This window comes from Salvia miltiorrhiza, chromosome 6 (assembly GCF_028751815.1).
Source record: "Salvia miltiorrhiza cultivar Shanhuang (shh) chromosome 6, IMPLAD_Smil_shh, whole genome shotgun sequence".
NCBI classification, from domain to species: Eukaryota; Viridiplantae; Streptophyta; class Magnoliopsida; order Lamiales; family Lamiaceae; genus Salvia; species Salvia miltiorrhiza.
In genome coordinates this window covers 43,658,419-43,683,216 of record NC_080392.1, presented here as the reverse complement: position 1 = coordinate 43,683,216, position 24,798 = coordinate 43,658,419, and the positions used below count along the sequence as shown (strand labels likewise).

Genomic DNA, 24,798 nt, shown 5'->3' with positions numbered 1-24,798 from the left:
GCCGTTGTCTCTAATTGACACTAATCGGTTATATAAACGACGCTGTGAAATAAATGGCACTGTATATAATTGATATTATTCGATTATACAAATAACACTGTTTATAATTGATATTATTCGGTTATACAAATGACACTATAACATTTTAAAATGTTATAGTGTCATTTGTATAACCAAATAGTGCTAATTATAGGCAATGTCATTAGTAAGGATGTGATCATTTTGATGGAAAATGAGAAAAAAAGTATTTTCACCATTTTCTAATAATTTTTACATGTTTACTGTGATGATTTTTAAATTACGTGTAAGAGTTCTTTCTTAAGTCCTGTTTACAAAACTTGTTACGAAATTTGATTGAATATTTCTGTGAAAACACTTCGGCTATATTCTTATATTCCATAAGTTGAAATAACAAAAAAATCGGCTCACATAGACAGAAATGCATAGGGAAAACAAAGAAGAATACCAAATCAGCACAAAATTCAATTTATGTGAACTGCACAGTAAGTAAACGAATTCTACTACAGTTGTAACCGATAGAAATGGCAGTTAATCCAATATGCCTGATTTGTGAACTCGGTAAAACTTCAAAAGACTCCGCCGTTGCTCCTTCTCACTCTTTACGCTCACAGCAGAGCATCTTCATGAAAAACTAGAAGAAGTTAAACAGGATCAAGTGTTAATAACGACAAGGCTTTATTGCCCCTTCCATCAATTGAGAACCCGTAGGTCGGACGAGGTGACCTTCAACAAGTTCCACAGGCGCCAAAACCTGAGGGTGGCATTCAAATCACCTATGGGCGGGATTTACACCACGCGTTGCTAAATCATATCCAGGACCAGTTCTAGAACTCGGTGTTGGCGGGTAAGGTTGATTATTCATGGAAACCTGTCCTTGATGGCCTGCAGTACCTCTCGATGCTGCATCGTAGCTGGCGCCCTTTTGTGCCTCGTAATTAGCTCCTCTTTGAGCTTCATCTCCTGAGCCTCTTTGGATATCATAAGCAGGGGGGGCACCTTGTCCATCATAAATCGACCCTTTACGAGCATCATAACCGGGTCCCTCCTGGGTTTCAGATCTATGAACTCTCTGAGCTTCATATCCCAGTACCCTAGGGGTATTGTGTGCAGATGGAGCTGATCCCCTCAGGGGATCATAGCCTGGTCCAGTAGGTCCCCATTGGGCATCATAACTAGCTCCAGTTTGTACCCTCTGGCCTTCATATCCTGCTCCAGCATGCACCCTCTGGGGATCGTAACTAGTTCCCCTAAATGCCGTGTAAAATGGGCCTCTGGATGCATCACGAGCATTTGCTGAACCGTAGGGAGCAGGCTGAGAACTACCATCAGTACCAGCGGGACCAGCAGGCCCAACCCCAGTAGCCCCTCCCAGATGAGAGCCATGGCCCTGCTGCAATGTGCAAAATTAATTACACAGAGATTCCTTTGAAATTTGAAAAAATCTACACACTTCTCAATTTTGTTTCAGAGACCAAAATTATGTCCAATTAAATGGTCTAGAATCTAGATGTAAGAGAGTCCACAAATACAAATTTGGAAATTGGAAGCACATTTTTTGACTTATTAAGCTTTAGCCTGACATTTGTAGATTGGCGTGTCACTCACCCAATAAAAAGATGAGGTCATTTGGTTTGATCCCCAACTTTCTCTCCTACCAACTCAAATAAACACATTCACAGATTGGAAAAAAAGAAAATAAAAAGTATAAAATGAAAAAGGTCCACCTTTTGTTTTCAATAGAAAACTGCAGCAATTTTGAACAGGTATATATCCAGATTAAAATGGTAATTTCCAACTTGCAAAACATGAACAGTTCAGATATTACACAGAAGATATTATCAATGGCCAATGTATTGCTGACATACATACCTGTACACCATAGGCCTGACCAGAAGCATAGTTACCCGAAGGAACATTACCACTATATCCAGCGGAACCACCATACAGCCCTCCTGTACTCACAGTCGCAATTGCGGAACATTACTCTCAAGGTAAAAGATAAACATACTAGGGAAAGGAATTGAACATGAAGATGCCTATACCAGTTCGGTGGTCGTAATTTGTGGAATTACTCAACTCAGCCCTGAGCTTCTCCACTTCTCTCGACATTGCCATATAGTTCTTCTCCATTACCTGAAGCGATTCGAGGTGGTCATTGTATAACTTCTTCTCATACTCATAAGTACCCCTGTGCAGATTAAATCTCAAAAATCATTTGGTCGTTTCAAAAGTAATGCCAAGTCCAAACTGAAAAAATGAAATTCACGACATAGAGCAAAAAGCTTTATGAAACTAGTTTCCCATCCAATGATCTGATGATGCCAACATAAGTTTGTACTATAGTCCAGAGACATGCCAGATGGAAACTTATTAGAAAACTGACTGGTTTGGATGTCTTTAGGCAGCTGAAGTTCAAGTTCCCCTACAGCTTCTTCTTTTAGCTATATATTCAATCATTGCACATTTTTCTGTCCTAAACCCTTGTTTCAAATTATAAAAAAAAAATTACCTGCAATGCTGATACTCCTGTCTCAAGCCATCAAGTTCAGCCACTAGCGGAGGGATATGTTGTGCCTCAGAGTGAGCCATCTGAAGATCACGATTCAACTGCTGTACCTTTGAAACTAGTTCCTGCCTTCCAGAAACTAAGGACTGTGCCTCAGTCCGTGCTTGCTGCAACTCTTTTTGGATGGATTCTGCAGCTTTAAGTTCAGACTCCATCATTGACATTTTCTCTGTAATTGCTCTAGTCTGTTTCTCTTTTTCGGACTTCACATCAGCAATGTGTGCATGTATTAATTGCAACTCATGCTTGGCGGTAGCAAGATCTTGTCTCAGAGTTCCATGAGTAGCAGCAAGCCTCTGATTTTCTGTTGCGAGTTTCTCTATCTCAATATGTTGTGCAGAAAGCTTGTGCGCCATTAGTTCATGAGGAGGCAACATTTCGAAATGTGGAAAACCACCAACAGGCGGATGAACGGCAGAAGCATATGGATCAGGATGCACTGCACCAGGCCCAGGAAGAGGACGACGATGATGGGGAGGAGGGACTCGACCTTTACTTGCCATAATTATCTCCCAACTTTGACCTCTTATATTGGATATTATTACTTATCATGCATATGGGAATTGCACTCACTGCACCACAACAAATCAATTCCTACATAACTTAGTTGTGCAGTATGACATTTACACAAAATCGAGAAGTCGTGTATGGCAGAACTGGGCAGAAACTGGTATAACTCAATGTGTTAAGATGCAATCTACCTCAAGCAAAAAATAAATAAATTAAAAAGTTAGAAAATGGACAAATAATATATTTCCACAAGCTCCTTGAGATTTCTAACAAAAATGAAAGAAAAGCAAGGAATAAAGCATATTTAGGTACTGCACTTTCAAGATCTCTAAATGGGGTCCTTGTACTTCCATTTTTTATAGGTCTTTCTATTTTCTTTGGCTTTTCCATTTTTTATTTTTCGAATTCCTGAACTTTATTCATACAAACTCAAGTTTTTTTACTTTCATTTATGTTAAAGTTGGTCATTGCCTTTTGGGGTAGCACAATGACCCAATTTTACATACATTAAAGTATATAGACTCAAACATTACCAAGACCTAATTTCAACATAAACAAGTACACAGACTCAAAGTATATGGATGTTTCACTTGCATAAGTGCATAAAAGATAAGCTCCATCGGATACCCAAAGATATTAATAAATAAATAAATAATGCCACAGAATGCCAAGGGCACGAGATGCCATATTGCTTCTTCTATGAACAACCTAATGAATTTAATAATCCTCTTCTCTCTTACCCCAGAGAACTTCTATATCTAGTTACTTACTACAACAATTTATTATATTTAATTCTAGTATTATGCAGATCTTTGAATTTCAGCAGTGTCATAAGAAGAAAAAAAGTGGAAAAAATCTGCATAGAAAATCAAGACCAGTGAGACTAACTTAGAACAACCTACCAATTGGACATCATCTTTCATACTTCACAAGTTGTTATAAGAAAAATAACTTTATATCTGAAGATAATCCACATTGTTCTAGATTCATCTGCAATTCTTTTTGAAGTATTTCCGACACGAACACCTTACAACACTTACATTCCACCATGTTTTAGGATTTGATACCTAATCTGAGGTAGAGATCCACAAACCCGGGAAATGTCAATAGGCATCAATTTGCAGTAACATTTCTGCACCATACAACTTTCTAGTTCATATCTTGAAACAACAATGTCAATACCTCTTATGCACTTTTGGGTTGCATAGATGCTATAGCTAGTGATCTAAACCATGGAAAATATCTAGCATACATTTGCACATATACACGTTTGAGTGGAACGTATGTGATGCGTACATGTAGATAGTGGATAATACCCTGTGTAGTTCATCAATTGTAGCAAGAAAAGGCCTAAATTATGGTTGTGATTAAGCAAGTGTAAGGTCAGATTCGCAAGAGAAACTCCAAAGCCCTCAAACAACCCTAGAAATGTTATCTAAATAATGAGCTCACAAACAACACAATTAAGATCCTACTTCATAAAAATAATGTAATCTACACAACAGCGGATCTTCCGGGCGCTGCCTAACTCATATTCCTGTAGGCAATTTTTTTTTTTTAATGTGCATAAACATTATCAAGAAAGAAAACCAGAAAAATCCCACCCATGAATCGAAATTCACGCGAACTAATCTCTAGAAGATATTTTCAGCAACGGATGATTTTGATACAATCGCAAATTCCATCGATTCGCATATTAAAGTCACCTCAATCGCTTACCTCGTCGCCGGCGACAGCAGTGGGCTTCAGATGAGATTTGGGGGGGTCAGGGTTTTGCTTGATTACGTGATGGTTTGTACGCATTTTATGTGAAGTTTGCTTCCCCCATTGAAATTTCAGAGAATCGTTAAGACTCGTTGCTGTATTATTTTTCAATTGGATTGTTGTTCCACACATTTGGGCCCAATCCATTTGGACCGTGATTGAATCCAGATAAGCCCAATCAATTTTAACCCGATTCAAAAGGAAAATGGGCCACCACAATTTGATTGTACCTTTATTAAAAAAATAATAATAATAAAAAATAACAACAACAATACAAAATAAATGGACTGTTTCAACACATCACATAATCGTCCAATATTTTAAATATTTAATTAATTTATTTCTCTTTTATATCACTAATATTCCCTCAACCAAATAACATTTATTTTTTTATGATTTATCGATGATCACTATAATCACCCAATCATCTAATCATAATATTTTTATAATGATTTCATACTCTTTTCCTCCACGAAAATTATAATATTTCCTTTTTTAGAAGTTACCCTTTATATTTTATACCATATTCACATTTAACATTTATAAAAAGGAAAAAACTCAATCATTTAATACATAAATTTCAGTGAATCTCTTTCTCCATTTTAAATATATCTTCAATCATTTATTAAAAATCATATCCTTAAAATCATGCTTATGGACGGATGGATTTTTATTTTTAATAAAAATATAATCAAATATAATAAAACAATTCAAGCAAATGAGTAAAGAGTTAATGTGAGATCATTTTTCTACTATCAATAACTTTATTCGTTGTTAATAAATTCAATAACTTTTTAATCACTTTTTTATTAAAATTCATGTCAAAAGATTTCAAGTATAAATATATGAGAGAATGAGAAAGTATATAAATATCTAGAACAATTAATAATTTTTTATTTTTTATATTAGTAACGTGATAGTCGGCCATTGTCACATGGGATAAAGGTTACTGTACCAAATCTTACCCATCCAAAAAAAAACCGCATCACAAGAGTCAAATCGGAGGGAGTTGTCAAACTAGACAAATTAAATATTTTTTGCAGCTATAATAATGAGAAAATGACAATATTTATTACTTCTTCAATAGAAAGAATACAAAAAAAAAAAAAAAAAAAAATCAATGCGCAAACCTACTTATTGGACCAGAAACGTGCTCATTCGATGTATATATACTCCCTCGTCCATAAAAAAGAGTCCTACTTACTCCATTTTTTTGTCCATGAAAAAGAGTCTCATTTAACTTTTTAAACCATCACATCATACATTTTTTCTTATATTTAACTATAAATTGTACTTTTATTTCACTTTTTAACTAAAAATGTACTTTTATTCTACTTTTTTGTACTAATAATATCCCTACAAATTATACATTTATCTCACTTACACCTACTTTAACAACTTTCTTAAACCCGAGCCGAACCTTAAATGAGACTCTTTTTCATGGATGGAGAGAGTATTAAATTCTTCCTCAAAATAATAATAATAATAATAATAATAATAATAAATAAAACAAAACAAATTCTAAAATCCAAATTGAATTATATATAACATGATATTTCTTTCATAAATAATTTCACCAATTAAATATACAAGTTTGTCTTTTAAACCAATTAGTTTTGAATATGTTTATTTATTTGTTTTGATTTGGAGTGAGTTTGAACCATAAACCTCACTGCGTATGAGTTTGCATCTCTTGGTTATCTTCTTAAATAATATATTCATTTAATTTATTCAGAATGGTGTATTGTTTCTTACACCAATAACCATTTCCCATCGTCCCATAGAAACCGTTGATATTACATATTTTGTCAAAATAATTCACTTCCTTTGTTAAATATGCACTAAATTTTCGTTTTCCTTTTGGGCTAACTAATTGATCAAACAAGCTTAAAATTGTATAATCCACCAAAATATGTGGTTTGTTAATCTCTGTCATTTAGTCATCTAAATGGTTGCAAATAACACAAATACTTAACGTAATCTACACTTAAAAAAAAGATTTTTGAAACATTGCAATTACAACATCATATAGTATTTAGTAATTTTTTGCAATTGCAGCATATTACTAAGGGAATTTTTAATGTGAAGTTTGCTCAAGTGTAATAATTTGTAATAGAGAGGAGCATAGAAACCTCATGACATCATTATTATTACTAACATGCAACAAACATCATAAGTAATACAAAATTTTCTTGAAAAGAAAAAGAAAAGTAATACTACAACATAAAGTGGACCAAATGATGCAAGGGAAAATTGTTCATCCAAAAGATCAGACATTGGTTGCTAACACTATAATCAAATGGCTAAGGAAATAAAATGATCTGAAAAGAAGAAAACATTTAGTCCACTGATAGAGTTAGCTAGTTTTTCTGCTTACTCTGAGGAATATTAGCAAGTGATAAGTCTATCTTATCTTGAGAGAAAGACAAATCAACAAGCCCTCCATTCAAATACTTGTCATAGGCTGGCAAATCAAAATGCCCATGTCCACACATTGCCATGAGAAGTACCTTCGATTCGCCTGTCTCCCTGCAACGAAGAGCTTCTCGTATGGTGGCAGCTATGGCGTGAGCTGGTTCTGGCGCTGGTATCAACCCCTCCGTCCTTGCAAACTGTATCGCCCCTATACGAACAAGCATTCAAATATTTGAGACAATCTCACTCATCTTGTATTGTGTATAGCATGTGGTGAGAAAAAAGCTCTTGATCTCACCTGCAAAGCATTCATTCTGAGCAATTGCAAGTGTTTCCATGAAGCCTAATTCATGCACATGTGAGATCAATGGAGCCATGCCGTGGTACCTCAAACCGCCTGCAATTCAAGGACAGTTAACGAGAGAACGATGAAATGATGAAAGGATGCAATGTAAGCTGCCTAAGTGGCGGGAGCTGACCAGCATGGATTGGGTCGGGTATGAAGTCATGCCCGAGGGTGTGCATCTTCATCAACGGAGTCATCCCTGCCGTGTCACCGTAGTCATAAGCATAGACACCCTTGGTCAGGGAGGGGCACGCGGTTGGCTCCACTGCTCGGATGGTGGGGTTCATCGTGCCACTGAGCTTCTCCCGGATAAATGGGAAAGCAAGCCCCCCAAAATTAGAACCACCACCAGTGCATCCGATGATCACATCAGGAGTCTCTCCTATAGCCTCCATCTGTTTTATGCATTCCTCACCAATGACAGTCTGATGCATCAGAACATGGTTGAGAACACTACCTAGGCAATACTTTGTGTCGGGGTTCATAGCTGCAACCTCCACAGCTTCAGAGATAGCAATCCCTAAACTTCCCGGGCTCGAGGGATCCTTCTCAAGCAACCTCCGACCAGCCTCAGTGACATTAGAAGGCGAGGGGTGCACCTTCGCCCCCCACGTCTGCATCATCAGCTTACGATAGGGCTTCTGATCATAGGAGGCGCGTACCTGCCACACCTGCACACCCAAAACACCCATACATCCACCTCTCATCACACACTTATAACTTTATCATCAATATCAAAAACTCAAGGCTTGTCAACAACCATCATCACTATCTATCACAACCTATAACTCTACAGGGACGTTTACTATTAAGGATTAGCCTAGATAGATAACGCGCTAGATTCATATCATCCTATATATTGTCAATCTTGAAAAGTAAACGCTCCCTACTAGTATAAACAAGCATAAAACCAACAATTGAGACAGGAAGAGGAGTTCATTACTTCACAGTTAAGGCCAAACAAGCTGCTCGCGAAGGCCAAAGAGCTCCCCCATTGGCCAGCGCCCGTTTCAGTAACGAGGTTCTTGACACCTTCCTTGGCGTTATACCAGACCTGTGGAACAGCCGTGTTCGGTTTATGGGAACCAGCAGGGCTACCACCTTCATACTTGTAGTAGATTCTCGCAGGCGTATCCAGCAGTTTCTCCAACCTCTTGGCTCTGCATTTCAAGCTAGAGGCATTAGATTTTCCTCTCAACTACACTAAGGCATCATGATGATTGATGAAGCAGAACTAACCGGATCAGAGGCGTGGGCCGCCAAAGCCTATAAACATCGATCACCTCTTCTGGGATATCGATGAACCTCTCATTGCTCACCTCTTGCTTGATCAATTCATCAGGGAATAAAGGTGATAAGTCCTCTGGTTTAACGGGTTCAAGAGTTTTGGGATTCAAATAGGGTGGTGGTTTCACGGGGAGATCAGCAATTAGGTTGTACCATCGATTAGGGATTTCGATTGCCCTAGAATCAGCAGTGTAGGCTTGTACTCTGGAGCTGGATGGAAGCCTCAAATGAGATGGCTTTATATTTGGGGCAAAACAGATCCGCCATTGCTCACCTCCTGATTAATTCCACCAAGAAATATTCATAATTGCTTCATGTGTGTAAAGGGTGAATGAAGATGAAGAACTTTGTTGATAGATTTAGAAAAGAAGTTAAGATTCGCCAAAATTTGTACTTGGGTTCGTTCCATTTTCAGCAAAGACTATCTGAGAGAAGGGATATTTATTTTTATTTGTTTTTCCTTTTTCCAATAAAGATTAGGATAGTGGTGAAGAGATGATGAAACTGAAGAAGGTGTGTTAATGTTATAGTATAGAGCAAGCTAGGAGAGAGTTTTACCTTTGAGGGGAAGTCTTGGTGTGAGAGAGGAGGGAAGGAAACAAGATTCCGCCATTTCTGCCAAAAATGAAAGGTTGAAAAATCGTTTATCGTATTTAATAGAGCATTTATTTGAGTAATAAAGAAAGTGGGTTGGTGTTGAGGCGGCGAGCGAGACGCCAATGTTGCATTGCATGAGGAAATCAAACTCAGACAAGATGTTGCGAACAGGATGAGTCGATCGAAAAAATAATTATTAATATAGAAAAAGGTGATATTTGAAAAACATTAACATCGATTATCTTTTATCATAATAATAATTATTTTGAATAATTTATACTTTTCAACCAATCCTGCCTAGCAGAGCAGTGGAGGGCGTAGAGTTAAGGACGAGGCCACAATGTACTTATTTTGATCAAATGATTATTATTGTAACAAAAGTAATTATTGATATAAAAAATATAATGTTTCAAAAATATTATTTTTTTTCATGTCGGTTATTACTTTTCATTACAATAATAATTAATTTGAATTATTTGGCCTAGACACGCAACCCGCGCCCAGATCTGCTCCCCCAACTCCGACCCGATCCGTCTCACCTATGATCATTAATTGTACATTATGATCATTAAATGCAATCAGTTATAAAAGTCTGGAGGAGACAAGGCAACTTAACCGTAAGAAAGAAAGAAAAAAATAGGAGGAAAGAAAAAAGGAGAGAGAAGTTGTATCCCTTTTTAGATCGTCACACGAAACTTGTTACGTTTTCTTATATGACAAACGTTTTACTCTTTATTCATCTTTTCACTTTTTCACCTATCACAATAACACACTAAATACTATACTTTCTTAAATCTCGTGGCCAAAAGAAACGATTGATTTTTCGTGGGACGGAGGGAGTATAATTTATTCGCTTTAAATTTATTTTTAACTATTTTGACATTAAATTAAAGATTTGTAATGATCTTTCAATTAAGATGCATATTGAATATTTTTTTTGAATAAAAAAATTATACAATATAAATTTCTTATATAAACCAAAATTATATTATCTCCCAAAAGAATTTTGTTTCACCATTTACATATTAAAAACGGTCAAATTTGTTTTATATTTATTTTATTTTATATATTTTTGTTATAAATTAATTTTTGTACTTTTATTCCGCATTCTTTGATTTTAAGAACAAATTATTTAAATGTAGAATTTGTATTATTTTAAGTATAAATTTATAAATGAATAACTAGTTAAATGCATCTTATAAATAACATTTCAAATATGGTTTATAATATAAAACAAGAAAGAAATGGTGAAATGACATTTATTTAGGAGATAGATTTTTTTCTAGTCAATATAATAAATGCATATTGCATTATAAATTATGCTTAATATTCATATTTATTTACTAAACATGTCATTTAATTTTTATGACTATGGTGCATTGTAATAAATATAGTGTACCCGTCTTAATTAGATCATAATACAAAGTAATTTGATTAGAATAAAATTTTTAAAAATAATTTAATTTTTTTTACTATATTTCATAAGTAAAACGACATTGTTATGATCACAATGGTGCCACGTCAAAGCTATGTCAAATTCAATTTGAATAAAAATTCAAATTGTCAAAAAAAAAAAAAAAAAAACACAACAATATGATTCACAATGGTTGAGCATGTCGAATATTTGTGTATTTACCATTAATGCTCGATTTGCAGAGGTCGATCATATCAAACACTAATATATTTATTTCAATATACTCGACTCTCAATGATCAAACATGTAGAGCATTAGTGCATTTACCAGTAATGCTCAACATGCTCGACTTGCATTGGTCGAGCATGTCGGACAAAGCTCATGATTTTAACAAAATTTGTGATTTAAGTAGGGGAAACTTTGACCTTTTTAATTCAAAATTAGTAATTTTTTTAATTTTATTTTATAGTGGTAATTTTTTTATTTTTGTCTTTGATAATAGGTAAAAACAACTATTCACCCCTGTTTGAAATTGCATACTTTTTTAGGGGAGGTCAAAAGACATGGAGTATGAGGTTTGATGAATAATATTAAGAACTCATGCGTGCTTACAAAATTAAGGGGTTTTTGGTAAATAAAATCACGAACTGTTTCAGATTTGTAATATTAACGTGATTTTTGAAGTGTGACGAATTAAATCACCACTTTTTTAATTTTTACAATTCCGCCCCTCTAATTTTTTCTCGTCGTCAGATTGTTGAGTTGGAGTTTACGTGAATTAGTACTCCACATAATATTATGTTATGAGATTGTTTGCAATAGAATTGATGAATATTGAAAAATATGGTGCAAATACATGATACAGTTCTTTTATAATTTGAATAAATTTTTAATTGAAATTGTACGAAACGAAGTCTTTTAGGCCTCACAAAAATGACGTCGTCTTTATTGATTCATGTAAACTCCAATTAAACACCCTAGCAATCGAAAAAAAAAATTGAGGGGAGAGAATTGCAAAAATTGAAAAGGTAATGATTTAATTCGCCGTATTTCAAAAATCATTATAAAATTGCAATTCCACAATAGTTTGTGATTTTATTTGCCAAAACCCTTAAAATTAGTGGATAGTAATATGATTAATAGTCCCCTAAAAAAATATGATTAATAAAAAAATATGTATTGCATATTTTTTTTGCATGGAATGCTTATTTTTGGCCAAGTGACTATTTTGAATGCAAATTTACCTAGTTAACTAATTTCTTCCAAGCCCGAATTGGTGTTTGGTTTGGTCCATCACTTAAGCCCAATCTTTTCGTATAGCTCAGAGTTGTCATAACGCATTCCAAATGTATCAATTCAAAATCCACACGTTTTATAGTAGTATTAGTTTTCTCATGTCACATTCATGTTTTAAATTATACTAATAATAAAAATAATAATAATTCAAGTGCTACTACTAAGGAATGTATTAGTAATATTACCATCAATTGTTAATTTTTATCTTTACAATAGCAAACTACTTTTACATATTACTAATTTTTATCTTTACAGCACCAAAGTGTAGACTTTGAGATTATAATGTTTCTTATATAATTTGTTCAGATTCTGCAACGCACATACTCTTATGAATTATGATGACTTTGTGGGTCTCTCTAGCTAGTATTAATATGTTGAGACTTCACACAAATGATCACTTCATCATATACAATCTAGCCCTACCATACAAACAAAGATGATACCAATTCTTGATCTAAAAAAAATAGATTAGTAGGAATCATCCAATCTCATCACTCCCATTTGCACACAATCTTATCTGTATTTCTAAAATTGAAATTGATCAACAAACTCCCATCCATTCTCCTCAACACAAAGCTCTCCACCAACACATAGCAACCAAACCTTGTCCAACCACTCTCACTCCCAACCTCCTTACTCCCTTTCACTCTCACCTCTCTCTCCCCATCAAACCACCCTCTTGCTTCCTGCACCCATCTCATCTTCTCATACAAACTACCACTCAACCCCACACCCACCCTTCTCTTACAATCCCCCTTCACCCTAAACCACACGAACCCGTCGGCCCCGCCTCGTCCCCCGTCGTCCTTCTCGGCCTCCATCCCAAGGGCCAGGCACACCAACCTCCTCACTCTTGCATCCACCACCACCTCATTCTTCCCACCACCTTCATTCTCCACAGAGTGTATCTGCTCCCACCACTGCTTCAGGCTCAGCTCATACACCATACACTTCCTCATCTGATCGTGGGCCCCCACGTCCCCGTCCTTCACCATCACGCAAGGGCAGTACCACCTCCCCATCACCACGGGGGTGGAACGCCTCGAGTGCAGTGGGAGGTCCCGGTCGGGGAACCCCAACGGGATCGTTTCAAGGAGGCCCGGGGCTTCGTGCAGACGGAGTCTGCACGAAGCAACCGTGTAGACTTCCCACCCACCTCTCCTGAGGAAACTCGGAGGGTAACCATCCCACTCTACTGATCTAGCAAAGAAACCACCACCATGAAATGGCCTAATCTCCAACTGCTGGTACCTGTCCCTGTGATCAAAAGGCCTCGTCTTCGACTCCACACGAGGGCGCCTAAAGCAGCACACTCCGACCTCTCCCTCTCTCGAACACGTATAAGCCTGCCTGCAGAAGCAATTTGACAGCAAAATGTCTTTCACAAACTGAACTGAACCCATATCTGTATAACGATGAAAAGGAACAACACGAGAGTACCCTTTTCGCCTTCCCTTAGCTTTGATGACGTAGTAGCGGTTGGATGAGAGAGGCTGATCAAGAACAGGTATGAACCACGCCTTGATCACGCCGGCCTCCTCCTGCAACGAAGAGTGCACCACCTGCAAGATTCTGTCTGAAGGGAATGGCAGCCTACTGATTCTGTGATTCCTCCATATTCCACAGCAGAAGGAATCCATCGCCTCCGAATCTTCATCTGTCACAACGAGGTGGCCTGAATACGGAACATCTACCTGCGGCTGCAACGAGAGAGCTCCGGGGAAGTGGTGGTAGATTGAACGCGGTCTGCTGACGTACATCTCCCTCTCTGCCTTACCACACACACTGATTATCACTTGTTATTGGGAAATTAAAGAAACTGCTTTTGGCCCTCTTTCACTTTAGATCTTATCTCTCAACTTTTCCTTTTTGCATTATTCAAAAAGAGAGATCACTATCTTTTTTAAAGCATAGTTGAAGATTAATATGAGTGTAGAAAAGGGCATGCCCTCTACCAAAAACTTGATAAACAATTGAATAATTCATACACATACAGAAAAGTTAATTACATAACATTGCTTCAGAAATATCATGGCCTAATCAAAAGGTAGTAACTTTCATTTCTTCTTGATCATTACTAAGAGAGTCAGGGGCAGAGCCATACTTTCGATTCAGGGGGGTCCAAAAAAAATTTTAAAAGAAAATTAATAATTAAATTAAAAAATTAAATTAAATTAAAAATAAATGAATCAATAGCACAATTATAATATTATTTAAATTACAAAAAACACATTTTAACAGATTTTCAAGCTCATATTCATTTTACGATGTATTTTGCAATAAAATTACTAAATATTGAATATTATATAGAGTGCAAATACAGGATACAATCTCTTTCTAATTTGGAGAAATTTTTAATTGAAATGGTACGAAACGATGTCGTTTAGGCCTCACAAAAATGTCATCGTCTTTACTAATCCATGTAAGCTCCAATTCGACGCTCTAGCGATCGAAAAAAATTGGGGGACGAAATTGCAAAACTTGAAAAAATAATGATTTAATTCGCCAAACTAAAAAGACATTAAAATTATAAATTCAAAATAGTCCGTGATTTTATTTTCCAAAATCCCATGAAACTTTGTAAGGCAAAGTAACTTTCAATATAAAATTCAAAAAATAAATCTCTAGAATCCAATCCAAACATGGTATGTATAAATTAATTATATGGCTTACATATCAATTACTCCCTCCGTCCCAGCTGAAATGTCTTGTTTCTTTTCGGCACAGAGATTAAGAAATGTGTATAAAGTAGATAAAGTGAGTTGGTGGAAATTATTTAAATATTAAGTACACAGAGAGAGTGTATTGCCAAAAAAGGAAACAAGACATTTCAAGTGGGACAACCCAAAAAGGAAAACAGGACATTTTAGCTGGGACGGAGGGAGTACATTATAAAATAGCTCAACAAGATAATGATGTTGATAAAATTATATACTCCCTCCGTCCCTAAAATAACTTCCTCTTTTTCCATTTTGGGACGTCCCCCAAATAACTTCCTCTTTCTTTCTTTCCATTTTTGGAAACCTACCCCACCACTAATAATACTTTATTTATTCTTACTTTTCACTTTTCACCACTACAAATACTAATTATAACACTTTTCACAACTTTCAATAATAATTATACTCCCTCCCATTTTTAATATAAGTCGTTCTAGTGTTTTACACATATTTTAATGAATAAATTTTATACCTATTATAACCTTATTTAATGATAACAAGAGTATTAAATAGTGTGAAGGTGGACTCTTCAAATACTATGTAAAACAAAAGTCACCGAAATCTATTAATGAAAGTAAATGAGGTTAATTTTGGTTAATCACCCCTTGAACGACATATAAAACGAAATTCATGACAATTGCTGAAACGACTTATATTAAAAATGGGAGGGAGTATCACTTTTTCTCCACTATCAATACACTTTACAACTTTTTATTAAAACACGTGCCGTCCCCAAAGAGGAAGCCATTTCAGGGACGGAGGGAGTATTTTTTATTTTTAATATAAAATTATGAAAATATCCTAGTATTTTTGAAAATCCCAGGGGGGCCCAGTGACCCCCCTGCCCCACCCCTAGCTCCGCCAGTGAAGAGAGTGCTCTATATGAGTTATACTATAATCTTTACAAAGGTTTCAAATAGTCCCAACTTCTATGAAAAGGCCTTACTATATAACCTCATTAGCTACAGAGTTTCACACACAAATAAAGGCAATCAAAGGGCAGCAAGCAAACTATCACCTTGTTCAAGAACAAGCATATTCTACTAAGCTCTGACAAGTGCAAGTGCTGATGCTACGACGAAATCTGACAACGGGGAACGTTAGTAACAAGATAGGGTGCCACAAAATGACAGGACACTGGATGATGGATGAAGAACAACTACATACTCCCAATGGCATTGCCTTATCTTATCTGCCGGATGCGTCGCAAGCCTAACATGTGAAGCAGCATGATCCATGCTCGATATACATAATGTATGCTTCCTACTAATCACTTAAACCATAATATATGCTCTTAGATCAACCTCAAGATTAGTAGAAATTAAAAAGTATGACAAGTTTTTTCTAAAGACATATAATTCTTAGACTAGTTGAGGTTGCAAGGACTCACAGTTAAGATGGATTGAGTTTTAGATGTGAATATTTGGCACCATTCACATGTAATCGAGAAATTCAATTAGGCTATTTGAACAACTCTAATATTTTCTTCCCACACTAGGATCATAAATTAAACTTAGCATGATAATTAAGTAACTAAATTGATTAAGAAAACTCAAGCAGAATCATCAGTTCATTAGATGAAAAAAAAATACTGTTTTTTTTTTTTTGCTATATATTGTCGCTACAAAGAATAATTAAATGTACGACATCTCTCTAGAAGGACCATATTATAGAGCAAATATTAAATAAAAAATTACTAGCTAGCCATGCTGTCACAGGCTGAATAATTTGAAAAGAAAGAAGAATATTTGTTTTGCCTTCTCTGGCTTCACTTCTTCATTATTTATTTCTAAGGGCATTGAGCCTTCATCTGCCGCCGATCTACAATATATCCATATAATTTTTCATCAGTTCGTAAACGTAAAAATCAAAGAGAATTAATGATAAGTTTCATTTACAACTTTATACCTTATTTGTAATGTAATAAAAAATTTGGAGAGGCAGTATAAAATTATGGACAACATCTTTTCCTTAAAGGGGTATTATAATTTTATACTTAAGTGAGATAAATATATTATTGGAAGAATGATTAATCCATAAAACATCATTTACTGTAAGGGTGTGTTTACTTTGATGGAAAATGAGATCAAAAGTATATTTTCACCTATTTTCCACTATTTTCACATGTTTACTATGATGAAAAAAAAAATTCGGATATGGTAGAATATTTTATCGGACCGCCTCTTTTCACTCCTTTCATTAAATTCAAATTTTGTATACAAACTTTAAAATGTAGCGTAGTAATTACTGAACTTTCATCAAATTCTGATTTTGCATACAAATTTTAAAAATTAAGTAGTGCGGTAATTATCGAACTGTTAATTTAATTTGATTTTGTTACTAATCGAGATTTCGACCAAATTTACTTCTGACATGAGTCATGACTAGTCAAATTTACTACTCACCATTTTTGTAAAACACGTGTCGTCCAAAAAGTGAGAACGATATCGTGATTTGCGGATGGATGGAGTAAAAAAAAAAAGGTAACAACTTGAAATTGCCTTTTAAATTACATATCTAGAGAAATGGAAGCAATAAATTTGTGAACTCAAATTTTACTTTTGGGAAATAAATAAAATAAAATATTGTGAATTAAATTTTATATTTCACGTGTTTGTTTGATTAGAAGGCAAAAATGAATCATGCTATAATTTCCCTTCACGAAGTTCCATTTATTGAGCTTATCTCTTCTATTGTGGCTCACTAAGTCATACGTATTTTTCAACTGCACAAACTGGTTATATTTAATTTACCTACTCAATAAATTTGAAGAATAAAACTATGATGTGGTACTCGTTCTAGAAGACGAAAAAAAGACCCAAAAAATAAAAAGAACAAAGAATTCAATTGGGAGATTTGGGGAGAAAAGTATGTTCACGGGAAAGTAGGGGCATATCCGGATTTTGATGTATTATCATGAAACTAGATATATATTACAATGAATTAATTAATTAAATTATAATTAAGATAGTATAAATTAGATTAAATAACTAAACAAAAGAAAATCCTTCAAAAAAGAAAAAAAAACTAAACAAAAGAAAATATAATTCACACGACGTCAGTAAAATTTGAACTAATAACTTCTTAGAGACAAATTTTGAAACTTCAACTTTACCACTTAAACTAAATCCAATCGAGAAAATGACCAAAGATGTATATAGTCCTTGATAATAAAGCTTTCTGGCGCTGAGTATTTATAAATTAAGGTTTGGATTTAGTGAAGCCTAATGCTATTTTTGAGTAAACATGATTCTAAATATAATGATATTTCAGATGAATGTAATTCTACTATTTTTGCATAATAAAGTATGCGACGCTAAATGTCAATTTTTTTGCTTAAATATAATACTCATAGGTGCTATTTTTATATAAAAGGAGTGCTATATTTACAAAAATGTATGCATTAATTAATGAAATTATATATACCAGGTGATCTATTACAAACGTATTATTAAATAATCCAATAGCTTTAGATTGTAATGATAAAATCATGATTACTATAATGTGCAACTTGCCGATTTGTTTTGGACGGCGGGGTTTTTCTTTTATAAGAAAAAAAAATTTATTGCATAAATTAAATACAAACAGCTCATAGATAAAATTGTCATATACATTGATACTTAGCCGAATGAATTTTCTCAAGAGGAAAAGGGTGAAATACATATATATGTGCATATATTTATTTTTTTAATTGAAAATTTTCTTTGAATAGAAAGAAGAACGCTTCCATGGAAAAGGGTGAAATACATATACATGTGCATATATTTATTTTTTTAATTGAAAATTTTATTTGAATAGAAAGAAAAGTTTTACTCGAGTACCCTATTTTCTCACATTTTTATTTCAATTCATGATAACATTCTCACAAGTTTAATCTTAAAATATAGTACTACAATTTAATTAATCTCTCCCTCTCTCTCTCTTTCTCGTACTCTCTCCCTTCACTTTTTCTCTCTCTATTATTTCTCTTTTTTCATAATATTTTTCATATATTTTTTCATAAAAAAGAACATAAGATAAAAAGAGCGAGGATCATTAAATAATAATAATAATAATAATAATAATAATAATAATAATAATAATAATAATAATAATAATAATAATAATAATAATAAATTATCTTTCTTTTTTCCTTCCTTTCTAATGATAAATTTACAATCAAATAAAACACCCTTAATGTTCTCTGCAAGGAGCGTATAATTACTATATATCGATGTATTTTTATGAAACTGATTAATTGAAATGTAAATGTTAATAAGCAAGTAAATTTGTAACCAGGACCAAGAGTATTTTAACTTTTATTCTTTAAACAAGAAAGACTAGGAGTAACAAAATCAAAACAATTAATCTAACTTTTATGTTAATAAGCAATATATAAATTGATACTCAAAAGTCTTTTAGATCTATATAATTTTGAAGAGTGATGCTAAACAATCATTTGTGGCCACCCATATGAATTTTTCTTGATTTATAAGCCAATATTATTTTTATTTTTAAAAAGTAATAAATATTTTTTTTTATTTAAATATGGCTGCATAAATGTATTGAATCATGAAAAATACAGTGAAATTTTCGAGTAATCTGCCTCCCCCAAATACAAAAATTTCAGTGAATTAATGAAAGTAATAAGACAGAAGTAAGAAGTAAAGTGCAAGATCGAAAAAGACACTTCCTAAAACCAAATGAAGTTGTGGGACCACGTGAGGTTAGGTGACCCCACTACTTTTCTCGTACGAAGATACTTCTAATTTTTTTGGTCACGCGGTCCGTCCATGCATAATAAAGTATTTAATTTCGTCCGTCCAATTTTATTATTATTAATAATAAAATTGACTTTTATCAAAATAATCATAATAATAATAAAATTTACTTATATTTTTGACAACACATATGGACTATGTATATTCTTTTTAATCCCATCCATTCAATTTTCATTATTAGTGATGCAATTGGCTCATATCTCCAATTGACATCATAATTGCGCATGCATATTCTATTTAATCTCATCTGTCCAAATCTCCATAACATAATAAATGATGAGATTGACTTGCAAATTGCAATTAGTTCATCCACTAAGCAACTTGCTTCTCATTAGAATCTAATCTTATTATACTCATGTACATTTATTTATATAATATGCACACATAAAATGCGGTTTGTCTGCTAAATATCTAACATAAAGTGTCAATTATGTCTTGTAAACAATACCACTTACTATATGCTACTATCATTTAGTTGAAAGCACATATAGGTTTTTAATTGGACTTAATTGATTTATGTAGTTTGTTCCACTTTTTATTAAATGTGAATAATTTCTTTTGGTTAGTCCAGATAGGTCATATTGGATAAAGTATTAATGAATCATTGATGACGCACATATTCTATCATTATTTTTTTTCTTTCTCTTATTGAAAAAATTGTGACTTCTGATTCATAAAATTGGTAATATGTTATCACACGGACAAAATAGTTCGCAATAAAAAATTAAATATATATTTTTAAAAGGGGTTATTGCCAGAAAATACATATACTTTGTCAATTTTCTGGTTTATATCATGACCTTATAATTTGGCCAGAAAATACATCAATTTTCAATTTTAATTGCAATTATAACATGACTTTATAGTCTGGCCAGAAAATACACCAAATTTCAATTTATTCTCAATTATAACATGACCTTGTAATTAATTTAGCATAATAATATAAAGTTTAATACATTAAATATTTTTAATTTTCTTTTCATCTCACAATATACTATATATAAATACATATATATTTGATAAATATACATCTATATGTAAATAATATATAATATTATTTACTTTTTAACATAGTTTCTATAATATATGTACGTAATTTTTTATTGGTCCTAATATTTTATAATTTCATAATTTAAGTAAATAAATACTTATTATATATATAATATATTAATAGAACATTAAAATCAAATTTATATATATATATATATATATAACAAGATATTATATTGATGGCTTACAAATACATATATATATATATATATATATATATATATATATATGAAATAATTAATCATCTAACTTAATTTTTTAAAAAATTAATCAATCAATTATAAATATTTTGTACATAACAATTTAATATAAATACAATAAATATTAATACATCTATGATGAAAAATAATCTAAATAAGGTCATGTTATAATTGAGAATAAATTGAAACTTGGTGTATTTTCTGGCCAGACTATAAAGTCATGTTATAATTGTAATTAAATTGAAAATTGATGTATTTTCTGACCAAATTATAAAGTCATGATATAAACCAGAAAATTGACAAAGTATATGTATTTTCTGGCAATAACCCTTTTTTAAAATGCTATGTGAAATACTGGTCAACAAAACATCTCAAATTCCAGAAATTAGATTAATAAATATCTGTGCAGCCTTTTATTCGTGAATGATAATCACCGACTAAAATATTACTTCTATACTAAGCCATTTTGCAAGCAAGTAGCAATCCATCTGCAACTTGGTAGTAGTATAATAATTTATGTGAACAATTTGTAAATTGTTGACAGCTACTAGCATGCTGGATCACCTTTTTCTTATCATGTTCTTTTCTGAATTTTCACTGCATGCTTCAACAAAACATTATTCAAACTAAAAACGAGTTTGGTAAGTAATAAAAGATATTTTCAGAATTTAAAATAGTATCAATCGGTGCCATAACATCACACATGACCAAATGTTTTGGAATCTGGGATTTTTTTATTATTTTATTGGAATCTGAGATTGACTACTATAAGTCTATAACAAGGCGAGTGAATATAGTTGATACTGATTTCTTAATAAAATAAATAAACGATGACATAAATGTGACCCAGCATCTATCTTATTACGAAGTAGTTATTTAATTTAATTTCCCCTCAAAAATAGAATAATTTAATAAATAAATTAAGCCATGACGTGGCAATCCGAATGTATACTTCATCAGCGCTGACATTGCATCATTATCCCATGCGATTAGGACAATCCCCGGAGCAAGACAATAATAGACCCGTTAAATAAGGCCTACCTTTTATTTTTGATTTAATAATTAAATCCATGATCCTCTAAAATTGGATCAATTTATCTGATCATATGAATCTTTCAATTTTTCGGATCAATTTTGTAGCTAAAAATAATACATATGACAATACGGATTTGAATCCCCTTGCATTTAGTATGAAAAATATCGTGAATTTCGCGCACTCATCTCATACCAATTCAAATCTTTACTTTCCCAAATCAGCTTATCCAAACAGCCCTTTATTCTTTTCGGAACTGCATAATCTCAAACTGAATGCAGCTATAAATACTCATAAACACCTCAACTCTTGCTGCATACTATTATAGATTTATTAATTTTTTTATTTATTAATAAGCGTCGACTCTCCTAAGTCCTAAACCGCAAGCCAGCAATCCCGCCACAGATCATCAACCATGACCGGCCGCACCATCCGCCCTCGACTCCTCCGCCGCCTGAAATCCGGCGCGCGCACCTCCACCACCGCCGTCCTGCCGGGGAACGTCGCCGCCGATGCCTTGCCGCACGCGGCGGCGGTGGCGGCGGCGGCCGACGACCACGGCCTGAACCTCGCCGACACGAAGGAGCTGTTCTCGTCCGTCCCCACCGTGAAGCTGCTCCGGTCGCTGGTGACGCTCCGCCTCGCCGCGGCGGCGCCGGTGGCCGATCTCGGCCTGTGGATCATGAAATCCAGGTTGATGGACGACCCGCTGTGCAGGAAGGTGGTGCTCGGGATCACGGAGCGGACCTTCTACCGCCAGTTCTGCGCCGGCGAGGACCTCGCGGCGGCGAACGCGACGGCGCGGGAGCTCTGGGAGTCCGGACGCACGGCGATGCTGGATTACGGGTTGGAGCACGCCGACGACAACGAATCGTGCGACGTCAACATGGAGGAGTTCATCCGCACCATCGATTCCACGAAATCCGTCGACGAATCGCCTGTGAGTTCTCATCTGATTTCACAACTCCACGATTATAACACACTGTGACACCGTCGCTGATCGAGAAGACGCGTTTCGTGTGTGCAGATAAGCTTCGTGGTGGTGAAGGTCACGGCGATCTGCCCGCCGCGCATACTGAAAAGAGTGAGCGATTTGCTGAGGTGGCAGCACAAGGATAAATCGCTGAATCTGCCGTGGAAGCTAAAATCGCTGCCTCTCCTCGCCGATTCCAGCCCCTTGTACCACACGCCGGAGCGGCCGGCGGCGTTAACCGCCGAGGAAGAGCGTGATCTCGATCTCGCATACGCGAGGATGGCGAAGATTTGCAGGAACAGCATCGACGCGAGCCTCCCGATCCTGATCGACGCGGAGGACACCGCGATCCAGCCGGCGATCGACTACTTCACGTACGCGGCGGCCGTGGAGTTCAGCCAGGGCGGCGACGACGACGAGCCGCTGATATTCAACACCGTTCAAGCCTATTTGAAGGACGCCAAGGACAGGCTGGTGATCGCCAAAAAAGCCGCCGATCAAATGCAGGTCGGCGTCGGGATCAAGCTGGTGAGAGGCGCCTACATGGCCTCCGAAAACCGACTCGCCGATTCTCTCGGGGTCCAGTCCCCGGTTCACGACACCATCCACAACACCCACGCCTGCTACAACGACTGCGCGGATTTCATGCTGCACCAGATCGCCGGCGGCTCCGGCTCCCTCGTGCTCGCCACGCACAACATGGAGTCAGGTGAGTCACGCGTTTCTCACCTACTCCATCGTTCTCCGCAAATTTTATTAATTTTATTTTATTTTTAATCCGTCTCTCACTGGTTAATTAATTACGAATGAATCAGGCAAAATGGCGGCTGCGAAAGCGGTGGATTTGGGAATCGACAAGGGCAGCGAGCGCCTCCATTTCGCTCAGCTGTATGGAATGGCGGATCCTCTTTCGTTCGGGCTGAGAAACGCCGGATACAGAGTGAGCAAGTACTTGCCCTACGGCCGCGTCGAGCAGATCATTCCGTATCTTCTCCGGCGGGCGGAGGAAAACAGAGGACTCCTCTCTGCCTCCTCATTTGATAGAGCGCTCATGAGGTAACATAACTACAAATCTATTCAATTCACAAGTTTTAATTTAATTTAAATTAATTCAACTTAATTGTATGATTTATAGTCGAAATCATATACTCCATTCGTGCAGGAATGAACTCATTCGCAGGCTAAAGTCGCCGCCAAGTGACCGGAAAACTATACAGATTCCTAGTTCCGACTAATTGTGTAGAGATGACAATGAAGATGAATATGATGAAGATGATGATGTTTATGGAAATTGCAACTGCAAAGAATTGTAAATAGATTTCAGAGGAGACAAGGATTTCTTTTCCAAATGTTGAAAAATATGTAGGAAGGTCCTTGTCCCTCTCAAGTTCCATTAATAACCCATGATTCATGCCATGGTCCTAGCAAGCTCTTCTCAACTTTTTTTTTTCTGTTTTTTTTTAGGGTATTTGAGTCATTGTCGATGAGTATTGTAAAATTTGGTTCTTGGCTCAATTCAGATGTGAAATTTGTGGCAAGAATTTTACTACCTGTGACTACATGATGCTTTCTCTTTTGTGCAACTGCAAGCGGAAGTTGTCAACAGCTGCAATCAACTTTTGAAATTTTAAAAGGAAAATTGCTTTACGGCACAACGACTTGAATGAATGATTCCTAGAATCTTGAGAAAAAAATAACTGGAAGGTCAGCATCAGCTGCAGATTCTTTACTTTCCTATTTTGTTTTGATTCATTAAGGAGTACAAAAATTGAGTTGGTGTGTGGTAGGATCTTATCTGGCATATCATGAGATTCCATATTATAAAGAATAATGCTGAATGCACATA

The 24,798-nt window shown here is 35.1% G+C and overlaps 4 protein-coding genes across 5 annotated transcripts; 1 reads left to right on the top strand and 3 right to left on the bottom strand.

Moving 5' to 3' along the window:
- Positions 1-463: 463 nt before the first annotated feature.
- Positions 464-4,992, bottom strand: LOC130989806 (protein FLX-like 2). Of its 2 annotated transcripts, none has more exons than XM_057913906.1 (5): positions 4,817-4,992; positions 2,531-3,159; positions 2,064-2,209; positions 1,891-1,973; positions 464-1,408 (listed from the first exon to the last, which is right to left on the bottom strand). In XM_057913906.1, exons 2-5 carry the CDS (start codon positions 3,088-3,090, stop codon positions 791-793), a joined length of 1,407 nt encoding a protein of 468 aa, XP_057769889.1. In that variant the 5' UTR covers positions 3,091-3,159; positions 4,817-4,992; the 3' UTR covers positions 464-790. The 2 variants fall into 2 exon arrangements, with proteins under 2 accessions (XP_057769889.1, XP_057769888.1); XM_057913905.1 differs by having other exon boundaries at positions 464-1,411; positions 4,817-4,978.
- Positions 4,993-7,034: 2,042 nt separating this feature from the next.
- On the bottom strand, positions 7,035-9,676 carry LOC130989805 (uncharacterized). The gene is made up of 6 exons (XM_057913903.1): positions 9,468-9,676; positions 8,862-9,186; positions 8,566-8,782; positions 7,756-8,293; positions 7,575-7,673; positions 7,035-7,484 (listed from the first exon to the last, which is right to left on the bottom strand). The coding sequence occupies exons 1-6, from the start codon at positions 9,640-9,642 to the stop codon at positions 7,222-7,224; spliced, it is 1,617 nt and encodes a 538-aa protein (XP_057769886.1). The 5' UTR covers positions 9,643-9,676; the 3' UTR covers positions 7,035-7,221.
- Positions 9,677-12,481: 2,805 nt separating this feature from the next.
- LOC130989804 (uncharacterized) lies at positions 12,482-14,265 on the bottom strand. The gene is made up of 2 exons (XM_057913902.1): positions 13,657-14,265; positions 12,482-13,566 (listed from the first exon to the last, which is right to left on the bottom strand). Exons 1-2 carry the CDS (start codon positions 13,974-13,976, stop codon positions 12,708-12,710), a joined length of 1,179 nt encoding a protein of 392 aa, XP_057769885.1. The 5' UTR covers positions 13,977-14,265; the 3' UTR covers positions 12,482-12,707.
- A 7,772-nt stretch (positions 14,266-22,037) lies between these two features.
- On the top strand, positions 22,038-24,501 carry LOC130989803 (proline dehydrogenase 2, mitochondrial-like). Its single transcript, XM_057913901.1, has 4 exons — positions 22,038-22,919; positions 23,007-23,661; positions 23,768-24,008; positions 24,115-24,501. The coding sequence occupies exons 1-4, from the start codon at positions 22,395-22,397 to the stop codon at positions 24,185-24,187; spliced, it is 1,494 nt and encodes a 497-aa protein (XP_057769884.1). The 5' UTR covers positions 22,038-22,394; the 3' UTR covers positions 24,188-24,501.
- The last annotated feature ends 297 nt before the right edge of the window (positions 24,502-24,798 follow it).